Below are 11,967 nucleotides of genomic sequence, written 5' to 3' on the forward strand. Positions count from 1 at the left end.
CTTAGCTCAAGTCATTGTTATAACTGGGAAACCAACGATGTGCGTTCATTGACAATAAACACTGGATTGGTCCAGAGGCAGTCACGAGAATATTGTGAATAGATTTTCCTGAGCAATAATGAAGGAACGTAATCCAGTTTGGAGAGGTGTGACAACACAACCCACGCGGTTAAACCGGAAAACCTTGCTACGCCATCAGTTGCGCCATAATTTGGCTTTACTATACCTTGTGATGTTGGTGTGGGATAATACTTAGTTAAATACAAGCTGCTGTTATATTGTAAGCATAGATGGCCAAGTTCTTTCCATTATCGGCTGTGATTGTGAGTCTTGCGTTGGGTAAGTAATCTAACAAATATACAACTATTATATTATTAGCATAACTATAAGTTTCTATCGATTTCAAAGCTTTGACACGCGTAACAAGTTTGTTGCAAACAATCCTACTTTCCAGTAGTAGGGTGTGTTTTCAAGATGCTTGTAACTTTTTTGTTTGCATTGTAAAGAAAGTTGTTTGCGTTTTTTTTTGTCCAAACGTGTACTTATTTTCTGTTTTAGCGTCAGTTGTGTCGGGGGCATGCGTCGACAATTCGCAATGTAGGGATTGCCTTAACCTGCCTATGTGCTCCTGGTGTGCCGAGATATCAACTTCTACTACAATAAAACGATGTCGTGATGTATCGTAAGTAGTCACTGGCTCTTTATGCATACACCAAACTTTTAAAGCATAGACTAGTTCAACTGTCTCATTGATTTTCAGGGAAAATGCATCCTGCGATCCTAATTTTCTTTTTAACCCACGGGGTTCAAAGCAAGTATCCATAAACCAACCGTTTAACACGTCCACGGATGAAATTGATCTAATACAGCTTAGCCCCCAGCTGATAAATGCCAAACTTCGTGTAGGTTCGTATCTAAACATTTTCTTCTAGGATTTACGAAACGTTATATAGCGGTAACAATTACTATACAGGCGAGAGCCAGAAAATTAACGTCACTTTGAAAAAGCTTATTGACTACCCCCTCGATCTCTATTACCTGTTGGACTGCTCTCTGTCCATGAAAGATGATCTGGAAATGCTCAAGGTAAGTTCATATGATTTTTCCTCTTTGGCAACTTATTATCCATTTGATATCCATTTGATGAGATAAAAATGTACTGGCCTAAATAAACTACCGGTGTTAGTATTCTGCACACTAAATCAGGTTTAAAAAGCAAGTTATATATACTCCAACACTAGATATATTGTTTCTCCACCACCTAGCATGATTTTTGTATTATTAATATATTGTTTTTAATTTATCTCATTACCTCCCCTTGTGACTCGCTGCGATCCTAAGGAAGACTGTGATTTTGGTGAGGAAATCAACTTTACATGGGCGCCTGACTCGATAACCTTTATGTTTTTATCGGTGCCCATGTCATTTTATTTCTTTTGTGCATTGTTCATCTGCGTATTGTTTCTGTCGCGCAAAACACACATGATTTGATTTACATTTCACTGTAGATTCTCGGGAGCAGACTTGTAGACGAAATTCAGAGCAACGTAACAGAAAACGTCCAAGTCGGATTCGGAACTTTCGTCGACAAAGTAATCCTGCCGTTTGCCACCACTGACCCGGACTGGTAAATTTTCATTGGCCCTTACGCGTTTTACCTATTATTCTCATTTGATGCTATTTATTCTTGTAACGCAAGTTATATAACAAAGACCGATTTGTTTGTTATCTTTGTTCATTTACGCAAACACATTGTGTTTTTCTCATTAATAGGCTGAATTCAACTTGTAAAGGAGAGGTGTGTCAAAATACCTTCGGGTTTCATCACCAGCTCGCCATCACACCGGACAGCTCAAAGTTTCAGAAAACTGTAGACTCCACCATTATTTCAGCAAACATTGATAGACCAGAAGGGGGGTTTGATGCCCTCATGCAAATTTCTGTTTGTCAGGTCCGTGGAGTAGAAGTTACACCATAATATTTGTTGGCTAATTTTCCTTGCTTTATTTAGGATATAATTAACTGGAGGAAAGAATCTCTACGGATGGTCATTTTAACTACTGATGCAGTGCCTCATCATGCTTTGGATGGAGCTCTCGTTGGTTTGTTGGAGCCAAATGACATGAAATGTCATTTAGAAAAGGTTTTCGGTTGCTTTTATAATAGTTTTACATCACTATACATATTCCTATTGCGAACCAATTGCAGGTAAACTCTGCGAGCGAAATATATTTCTACACCGAAACTGTGAAACAGGATTACCCTTCGGTCGGCCAATTACGGGAGGTGTTTGCCCAAAACAAGATTCAAACTATTTTCGCAGTTACGCAGAACGTCTATAACATTTACAAGGTCAAGTTATTGCGAAAATGTACACGCGTTATAAGTTATAAGCCATCTTTTTTTAAAATAGGAATTGCCAAAAGTTTTGACAGATGCCTATGTGGAAGTCCTTAACCAAGATTCCAGCAACATACTTTCCGTTATTGCAGACGCCTACAACGTAAGAACCTTCGTTACATGCATAACAAAACACAACCTTTTTTGTCTGTATCAGTTCCCTGTTAACAGCATAGTGGATATGGCCATTATATGGACTGCGTTTTAATTTCCAATTCAGGAGTTCCAAACCTTTGATGGCCACACCGCATGGCTTGCCTAAGGGTTGTCAGATTATCTTCAAGGGGCTCAAAAACGTTGCCAATCGCGTTTGCAAAAATCACATTCTTGGTCATCAGATGAGTTAAATTTGGCAGAGAAATTAATATACATTGAAAAGACTTTAAGGGGTGGAAGACACAGAAAAGATTGCGGAGCAGCAATTGTCTAAATACACCCATGACTAATAAAGTTACACTTAGCAACATAATGTCTTCCTTTCAGGCTGTTAAAAGTCGCTTCAGTTTGGTTACCCCAACAGCACCTCCTTTGGTCGATTTGTCCTACAGGGTCTTGTGCCCTGGCTCCGCTACGTGGGTGGAAAATTCTTTACAATGCAACAACGTAATAATATCGGACGAGGTGACCCTACTTCAATATTGAATGTGTGGCAATATCATAACCTGTAGAGCAGTAGTTCTTAACCGGTGGGAAATTGTAATAAGAAACTAGAGGGTTGTAGGTGGGCATTAATCGGCACCAAAATGTACGAAAGTAGTTGTGATGTTCTGCATTCACTGTTTGTCATACGCTATATTGGCAATTGGTCACGCAATGCCGTCAAAAATGTTGTATAAGATATAATAGATATAGTGCAATAAGTCCAAGTATAAAAACTTAAATACCATTGGGAAAAAGGATTCCTTTTAAACCGAAAGTTGATAATAAGATACAAAAAGGTGTAGAACTACTGCTTTAGGGCTTTGCTCCGTTTTATAATGCAATACTATATAAATAAAAGTTGTTATTACACGTCATGGTTAAATGTCGCGTAGCATTTCGTTCCATTGCAAATGAAATTTAATGACGTACAAAATACATGTCGTTTCAGGTTGTGTTTCAATTCGAACTGAAAGCAAAGGCCTGCCCAAATGATACCACGCAAAAGGATCTGATTTCGATTGCCGCTAACATAATTCCGGATGTAGTAAACATAAGTATCGGTGAGTGCAGTGCTTTTCCCAAGTTGCAAGCCAACTAATTCGTTTGGCAAATCACTTCATAGAATACTTGTGCGGTTGTGATTGTGACTCCTACGCTGAACACAACAGCCAGCATTGCAGTGGCAGGGGAAGCTTGAAGGTAAATCATGTTACAAATCCGTGCTCAACATATTTTCGTGTATTAAATGCGTATTAAAAACACGCAGCCACTATCCACATACACTTTTGATAATGTGCAAAGACAAATAAAGCCAAAGTAAAGAGTAACTTTATCTACAAAGCAACATTTTGTTATCGGTTCTTTGCGCATACGAACCAAGCAGATTACTAATGGATTAAAGTGCAACCAAGGACGAATTTGGTGGAGCGAGGTGTATGCTGTCAGTTTGACACATTTGTCACATACCACTGCCACTCGCTGTAAATTGTATAAGTGTGTAATTTACTCAGTGTGATGGTAAGGACGTCAGCACGTATGGAGGCGTGAGCAAAGTTCGTCAACATGGCAGGTTATTGTGGGTATCAACGCTACGCAATATCCTCGTGGGTTTATTTTGTTTCTGAAATAACATACAACTCACACACACACACTCAGGGTTCTGACTTACCTTCGCAAACAGCATGTTACTCTACAAATACCTATAGGGAGCATTCGATGGAAAAGTGGCGGTAACTTACATTATTGGCACGATAATCTGTTTCCTTTGATAAGCGTTGCCCACACAAATTACTTTGACTTTTATCAATATCAAATTAAATGATTTAGTGCGGAACATGCGAATGTAATGAAGGCTTTGCTGGCGTGTTATGCCAATGCGAGTCACACCTTACGTCCAGCAATCTCATCCAGCAATGTAGGGACAATAGCAGCGGCCGTAATGATCAAGTTTGTCAGTAAGTATTCCTTTTCTTACAACAAACTCTTTTTAACTACGTCATCTTCACGTACGTATATAGCGGACGCGGAACATGCGATTGTGGAAAATGCAACTGCGAGACGGGATATATGGGAAAATACTGTGAGTGCGACAGAACCGGATGCCCTGTTTCATCCGACGGATCCTTATGCGGAGGTAAGAGGTGCCAAGATGCGCGTTGAAATTACTTTAAATTCACATCCTTAAACCACATATAGCGCACAGGCACAACAGATTGGCTCTATGAGGGTCGTGATTGTGTGGTATGTTGTCTTACCTATGTAGACTCGGGTTGTCACACTGAAATGTTTCTGCAGTAGATTTTAAATTGATTGAGTATAAAAGCTTATGTCCGACTCATATAATAGTTTTGACCCATTGAGACTTCACTGCTTAAATCGCAAATAATTGGTCGAATGTGAAATGTGTGTTCATACAATTGCCAAATTTTCTTTGGATTGAAATATCAAATATATAGCGGAGAGAATACTTAAAAATGGGTAGGGTAAGACCTTACTTTTACTTCAAAATTGTGTATACAGTTTGGGTGTACAGGGTGTAAGATTTCATGTATACGCCAATCAATTTAATTTCGACTGTCGTTACTTATGTCTATTTGCCTATATTGACTTTTATAATCTTGCGCATTGTCAAGGACCAACCCGGGGATTGTGCGAGCGTTGCTACGACAATGCAAGGTGCCTATGCAACAGCGCAGCAGGGTGGACTCCTAACTCAGCAGGCTTATGTGCTTGCAACGAAAACTTGTGTAAGGCGACACCAAGCGGCGATTTGTGTTCTGGTCGGGGAACGTGTAATTGTCGTTCGTGCGTTTGTAACAACGGAACGGTAGGTAGCACTTTGGTAATACGCTTTATAAGTATAATCCTGAAATAGCGGGGTGTTCATACACTTCAAGTGTGAAGATGTGCTTACAATTTAAATTTTGTGTGTTCGCTCAAATGCTGTTGAATAATCAACATCCAACTTAAATAAAATTTGGGTCAAACCCCAAAGCACTACAAAAAACAGCTCATATATGGTACTTGATTTTGTTGAAAGACTTGGACTGGGACTTACTGTGATACCTGTCTTCGTCCATCCTGCAACAACATTACTGCCACGTGCGCCGGAACCGAGTTGCAGAAATGCGCACTCTGCGTTTACGGATCGGTATGATGCACAAACTGTCATATCTAAGAAATATTTACCGCAAACTGTGATGTTTATCAACGGAATTGTCCGAGGAAAACACAATGTTTCTTGTTTGAGTTGAATCGTTAATTTTGTGCATTTTACAAAAAAAAGGTCTTTGATTTGGCAGCAAGGAACTGCTGATTGTCAACAACAATGCCAAGCTCTTGGCGTTAACTTCAGAAGGGTTGTAAGCCTTCCTGATTGCTCTGTTTGTGAAGATTACCACCGCACAACAACATGTTTACAATGCCAGAAATCTAACGTGTAAGTTACGTATTTTATAACTTGGCGTTTTGCCTTTGTCTAACCTATATGCGCTACTGCTGTGACACACTTGTTTCTGCTGCATATAGGGCGCTGTTTAAACCACTCGAATGCCCACTTGAAGATGCGAGTTCGTGCAAGTTCAAGTACAGAATAGTTTGGCACAGCGATTACAACAATTACTTTCTGTATGTGGAATACTACGATACTCTTGGTAAGTAAAGGCTGTAAACAATTTCAAATGCAATTTTCGTTTTGCATGTTAACTACAATTTAAATCATGTCTTTGCTCTAAGTTTTGTGCATAACAAACAGGATTTGTGCGCGGGTGTTGGGAGTCTATCTGCAGAATTTGTCCACATAACAGTGCTTTTGTTTTTTAGTGCTTCACTTTATTTGGTCTCCGGCATAGTTGTTTCGGTATTTCACGTAAATCGCAACGCCAGCATCTGTTTCACGTAAATGTGTGCCATGTGCAATTGAATTCTGGGCATAGAAATCAGTCTCTTCGTTTTGAGTAATTATTGTACGTGTAATATTAATAAGACTGCTGGGTATGACGGGATGACCATACTCGATAAAGCAAAGTTTTCAGCATTAGCACACATTGTACCATACAGATATATTTTGACACAGACTTAAGTGCTTTGATTCAATACCATATATAGCTAAATATGCTTTTCAGACTGTCCACAACCGCTTAACCCCCTGTATTACGTCATACCGATAGTTTCTGCTATCGTGCTCGGTGGAATCATAGCCCTCATTGCGTGGAAAATTAGCAAACGATTATATTATAAACGCCAGTACAAGCAATTCAACCTGGAGCTGGAAAACAGGAAATGGACTCGGGTAAGCTATATGTGGCAAATATACAACAATAGAATTTCATATTTGCACTGAAGTTTAAATTACACAAAACGCTTCTCACTTTTTCAATAGGAAAACAATCCTGGATATGTGGCTCCTATGACGGTTACATATAACCCTAAGTTTATTGGAAAAGATGATATAGACGAGGTACCTGGCGACGAGAAGGGGAATTTTAAAAATGCGACTTACACAAACGTTTATGACAACTAAATATTTAACTAACTAGAAATTAAAAAAATATATGCGTTTAAACTTGTATCGTTTGTTGAAGCAGGGGTTCTGCAAATCGTGGGTCTCGACCCAAGTTTATGCCCTGTCCGCTTTGGACGCCTAAAATGTAAACATATCGACACAAGTTCATTGTCAACTACACAAGATTTACTGTACAAAGTTGTTTCCGTAATATTCTACGGTTTGCATTTTTAAATGTTTCAGTCGTTATGTGACAGATGTATTGTGTTAAGTTTCTCGCAAGCAGAAATAATTGGCACTGAAATTGCATGATTTGCACTTAACAGGGTCGCAAGACATTAGGAATATTTTTGTGGGTCGTGTCAAAAACTATGCGAACGAACCCTTGCGTTAAAGGATAGATATGTCGATGCATGTGTTTTAACGTCTCACTGTACATTTTTACTTTGATTTTTACTGTAGACTTTTTTGATATATTTTTGTAAATGCACTATCGTGGAATAACTTTTAAAGTTTAAAGCAAGGCAATTGCGATGTGCAACTTTGTGTTTACCAGTGTCGTTGGGGGAATTGAACGTCACAGAAAACTCAAAACAACACAAACAATACCTTTAAAATTTTACTTTAGCGCGCTTGGTTTTAGATTGCTTTGTAAGAAAGTGTATCAAAACAATTTGTTAATTTGTTTTTCTTCTTCTTTTCAATGAACTTAATCATCATGCTTCGCAAGCTTGTTTCCAATCATTAACCAAGGTTTGTTCACAAATTTGGTTAGTATGTGACTTTTTTAAACAGAAAATATATCGGAGAAGCAGTACAGGGGTATGTTTGGCTCTGCGTAGAGAATTGAATGACTTTCCTTCCGCCGTCCCAGCGATCCACTTGCACAAACTTAATTTAACCAGGTTGCGATGCGCAAGCTAAAACGTCATGCGGTCGAATTCTCGGCCGAATCACTTCGATAATCTTTCCCAAGCACGTCACAAAACATCCCGACGGCGGATGCTTCTCTCCACGAAACCACAAAATCACCAGAACACAGTCATTTTCTCCAGTTTTCATCAAAGAAGCAATCCTCGTAACTCGACCACTTGTGATCGTCGAAACCCCACTTTCGGGAGAACCATTCATCCGGCATATCGACAGTTAACCTGCAAAAAATGCACTGTGCAGGTTTCCTTTTTCGGACGACAAAGCACATTGATGAAACCTTAAACGTTATTGTACAAACAAAGTCAGTTTGGGATTGACGTCATTTGCGCAACAAACACTGTCTGCGACTCCGGTAAATTAACTAAGTATCGATTGTGGCCTTCCGAACTAAGTCAGCGGCATTCACTGGGACAATACATTGCGTGTTTGGATCTTTTTGCAGTAGTTTTGCAAAAATATACAAAAAATGGCAAAATTGAAACCGAAAAAATTAATTGCGGAATAATACGAAATTTCCTTGGCATTGTTCCTGAGGTTAAGTAAAAACGACTTACTCTTTTTTGCACACAACGCTTATGATCGATAGAGAGAGCCAATTAACGACTTGAAATTAATTTACCTCATGGTGGGGCCGTGTTGCAGAAGGTTCATAATTTTTTCTTCGAATGCCATGGTGAGCAGGCGATCCCGGGCGCTCCATACTCGGAATGAACTGAATACATTAGAAAGCGAAGATGACCTATCCCCTCGCAACACTTTCCGTGTCATTTTTCTTGCCAACATCGGACTGAGACTGTGCGACCTCCTGGCCGAGCGGATAAACCCCGTGTATTTGTGATTGTCGACCGAAGCATTCTCCCACGGTGTGGCACCCGTCATTACGTAAAGGGCCATAATGCCCAGAGACCAGTTATCAGAAGCTGGTGAAGCGACGTATCGACTCGCGTTGAGAAGTTCCGGCGCTGTGAAGGCAGTGGAGAGGATTTCCGAGGTGATTTCACGCTTCACGTCCATCACTGTGTACTCGTGTACATCCGAAAGCAAGTTAACTTTTGAACTGGGCATTACAGAATGTCTTCTGAGTGATTGGGTCGCACGTCTGCCGTTCTGTGCTGCTTCGTCAACAGCGTTTTTGTTCACCTTAAATTGCAAGTATTGCCATTTTGAATTGTCGGTATTTTAAGGCCTGTGCAAGGCGGAAACATATATTTTCCATTTGAAAGGTTTGACGCAGGTTAGAATGTTTAACGAAAATCAATGACTGCAACACAACAACAAATTTGTCGTATGATCATAGCCTAACAAAACGTAAACAAACAAAATCATTAATGGCGGTTTCTTTTAAGATCGAATTAATGGGTTTTACTTATATTTAACCAGAAAACCTACCATAAATAAAGGATCTCTAGTGGAGGCCAGCATACTTTGCGGGGTAAGTGAGGAAGTTCGGTGAAGGAGAATCGATCGAAGGCGTTCCGTTCTCTCGTCGTTTCCTCGTCTTAAGAATTTCGACGAACCTTTCCTTTCGTTTTTCTTCACGCAAGCACCGATTGTGTAAGACTTGGCAAAACTGCACAGTTTGATGTGGCAGTGACTCATCGATGAAATAAGAACATGTTCGGGGCGCAGGTCGCCGTGGATGATGTTTAACTTGTTATGAAGATGATCTAATGCATCCCGAAGCTGTGCAAAAATTTGCATTAGGCTTAATTGTTTATTCCTGACCAACTTTATATCTCAAGCAACCATGCATATATGTGGTTACTATTTACGGTTTTTTACACAATCTTATCGTGAAAGTCACGGGGATTCCACATGATTTATCTTAAAAGATTGTTTTCTGCGTGCTTTGTGCGGTTCTCTACGGTATATCATGCATACCCACTTGCATTATGATGTGCTTGCATGCCTGGTCGGGCAGACCCACGTTGGTGACCACAAGATTCAACAGATTTCCATCGGTCACGTGTTCCAGCATGAATTGAAAACAATGTGTGGACCTGGGAAGCGTTCCAAGGAATTGAACGAACAACTTTGAACCGTTTAAACGCAAATGCACTCCGATTTGTAACTCGTACGCAGCCGCGTTAAGTTTAGAGACTCGCTTGGCCACCACATGGTCTTTTTTGAGTGAGTCATACACGAGCAGAATTCCGCTGCCGAATCTTCCACGGGACAATTCGTTAATCGGTTCTAAAGCCTGGATGTTGCTGTAAGCCGGCACCGAATCGCATCCATGTTTGTCCATGGTAAATGTTGGCTGTTGATTTCGTCACAATTCTTCACCAAGCGCGCAATGCCATGTATTTTTTCAAATTTTTGCCGCTAAAACCTTTAGCATGATAAAAAAAATTAACATTTAACATTACATGCTGCCGTTGTATGGTTGAGACCAATTTCATGTTGAAATCCAATCAAATCAATTTTATTTTTCTCAAGAAAACTTGCTCATAAACAAAAAATGCACAAAACAAGTTAAAATGGCATCAGCACCAAAAACGTTATCCAATCATGTGCCCATGTTCAAGGTAATTTGCTCACGGCGCTCACTTCTGCCTGGTACGAATCACTACAGGCACAAAGCCTCTGCCAACTGCCTGAACTAGATTTCGATCCATTCGCACTAACGAAGCTTGTTTAAATTCTCGTCACAAGAGTCAATTAAGTTAAATCACAGGTAAGCTCGCACCTAAACTTCATTTCAACCCCATGTCGTCATAAGTTTAACAACCTAAATAATTTATTTGATTCGCTCCGTTGTGATGGTGTGTATCTGAGAGGGAATTTCACCACACCGTTATTAAATATTCATCCGAAGGTGCTTGCTGGAAGCTGAAATCGATAAATCGAGCGGAACAGCTTCTGTGACGTAAAATCTTGACGTATTTTTTTTGCAAAACTTGACACATCAGTGGTAATGATTTTTGCCATGCACAATGCGTCAGCCGGTTAAGCTTCTTGTTTGTGTTTTTGCGATTGTTTGTTTGTTAAAAGGCTGAATTTCACTGCTTACATAAGAATTTTGGATAAGAAGATTTTGAACTAAAGAGAATTCATAATAATTAGCTGGATATTCAAGGGCGCATATTTCAGTCAGAGGTATATATACGCAGTAATAACTTGCATATGGGAATAATTTTTAATAAAGTGATTAATTACCCAGAGTTTCCATGCAGAACCACCAGACATGAAAGTCATCAATTTATTTACTTTTCTATTTTTCTCCCAGCACTTACAGCTTCTTTTGGTCCCCTAAGGTCATAACTCCAGCTCCAGCGGGTTTAATTAGCAACAGTTCTGCAGATCAATCCGGTTTTCCTGGAAATTTCCGTCCCTGTTAAAATGGGTACTTTCCAACCTTCTGTGGCATCTGGTTGCGAAATTTGTCCGCTATTGAGTTAACACCTTGCTACGTACTATTTGCTACATACACCATAGCCCGTGTTCGTACCAATATTGCGAAGCAAAAAATTTTAGGTTTTTATTTTATCTTGTGACTCGATAGTTGCTGTTTATTGCCCTGTATTTGTTTATTGCGTCAAAGAAATTTCCCCTAAAAATGATTTAAAGGTGCGCTGCACACGTTTTATTGAAGAACTTTTAACTAAACCAATGTGTTTTTAGCCAATCTTTACCTGCAGCCTTGTGATGTCAGGTCCATTCATGACGTTAATTCGGGCCCATAAAATTCCCATTCTATCGGTGAGACCAACAAAACATACAGCTTTGTTAAAACAGAATACATTTTCCTGCCGTTTCGTTTGTTTAGTGGTAGGAATATTGCAGTTTACCACCGGAAGAACGAACGGATCTTTGACCTTAGGTCGAAAACTAATGGGGTAGAAAGTGAGTAAAAACCCTACGAAGCAGGACACGATTTGTGTGTTTAACGACAATTTATTCGGGAATTTCTGAGAAAACTTTCAAATCTTTGCCTAACAAATCCGAGAGGGGTTATGGCCCCGTTGGTCCCTCCTTGACTGCACCAA

General features: G+C 39.7%; 2 protein-coding genes across 3 annotated transcripts; one reads left to right on the forward strand and one right to left on the reverse strand.

Annotated features, from left to right (window-relative positions):
- The first annotated feature begins 220 nt into the window (after positions 1-220).
- LOC145911242 (integrin beta-1-like) lies at positions 221-7,832 on the forward strand. 2 transcript variants are annotated; one of them, XM_082998519.1, is made up of 20 exons: positions 221-339; positions 559-682; positions 761-906; positions 974-1,086; positions 1,509-1,627; positions 1,774-1,951; positions 2,012-2,143; positions 2,209-2,352; positions 2,414-2,503; positions 2,884-3,021; positions 3,491-3,602; positions 3,665-3,741; positions 4,369-4,496; positions 4,560-4,675; positions 5,175-5,368; positions 5,582-5,692; positions 5,844-5,980; positions 6,070-6,194; positions 6,666-6,832; positions 6,923-7,832. In XM_082998519.1, exons 1-20 carry the CDS (start codon positions 291-293, stop codon positions 7,061-7,063), a joined length of 2,541 nt encoding a protein of 846 aa, XP_082854645.1. In that variant the 5' UTR covers positions 221-290; the 3' UTR covers positions 7,064-7,832. The 2 variants fall into 2 exon arrangements, with proteins under 2 accessions (XP_082854645.1, XP_082854646.1); XM_082998520.1 differs by lacking the exons at positions 221-339; positions 559-682 and having other exon boundaries at positions 844-902.
- Positions 7,833-8,080: 248 nt separating this feature from the next.
- LOC145910888 (serine/threonine-protein kinase SBK1-like) lies at positions 8,081-10,226 on the reverse strand. The gene is made up of 4 exons (XM_082998103.1): positions 9,864-10,226; positions 9,364-9,661; positions 8,598-9,090; positions 8,081-8,196 (listed from the first exon to the last, which is right to left on the reverse strand). Exons 1-4 carry the CDS (start codon positions 10,224-10,226, stop codon positions 8,088-8,090), a joined length of 1,263 nt encoding a protein of 420 aa, XP_082854229.1. The 3' UTR covers positions 8,081-8,087.
- Positions 10,227-11,967: the final 1,741 nt, after the last annotated feature.

Source organism: Ascidia mentula, chromosome 8 (assembly GCF_947561715.1).
Source record: "Ascidia mentula chromosome 8, kaAscMent1.1, whole genome shotgun sequence".
Classification (NCBI taxonomy): domain Eukaryota; kingdom Metazoa; phylum Chordata; class Ascidiacea; order Phlebobranchia; family Ascidiidae; genus Ascidia; species Ascidia mentula.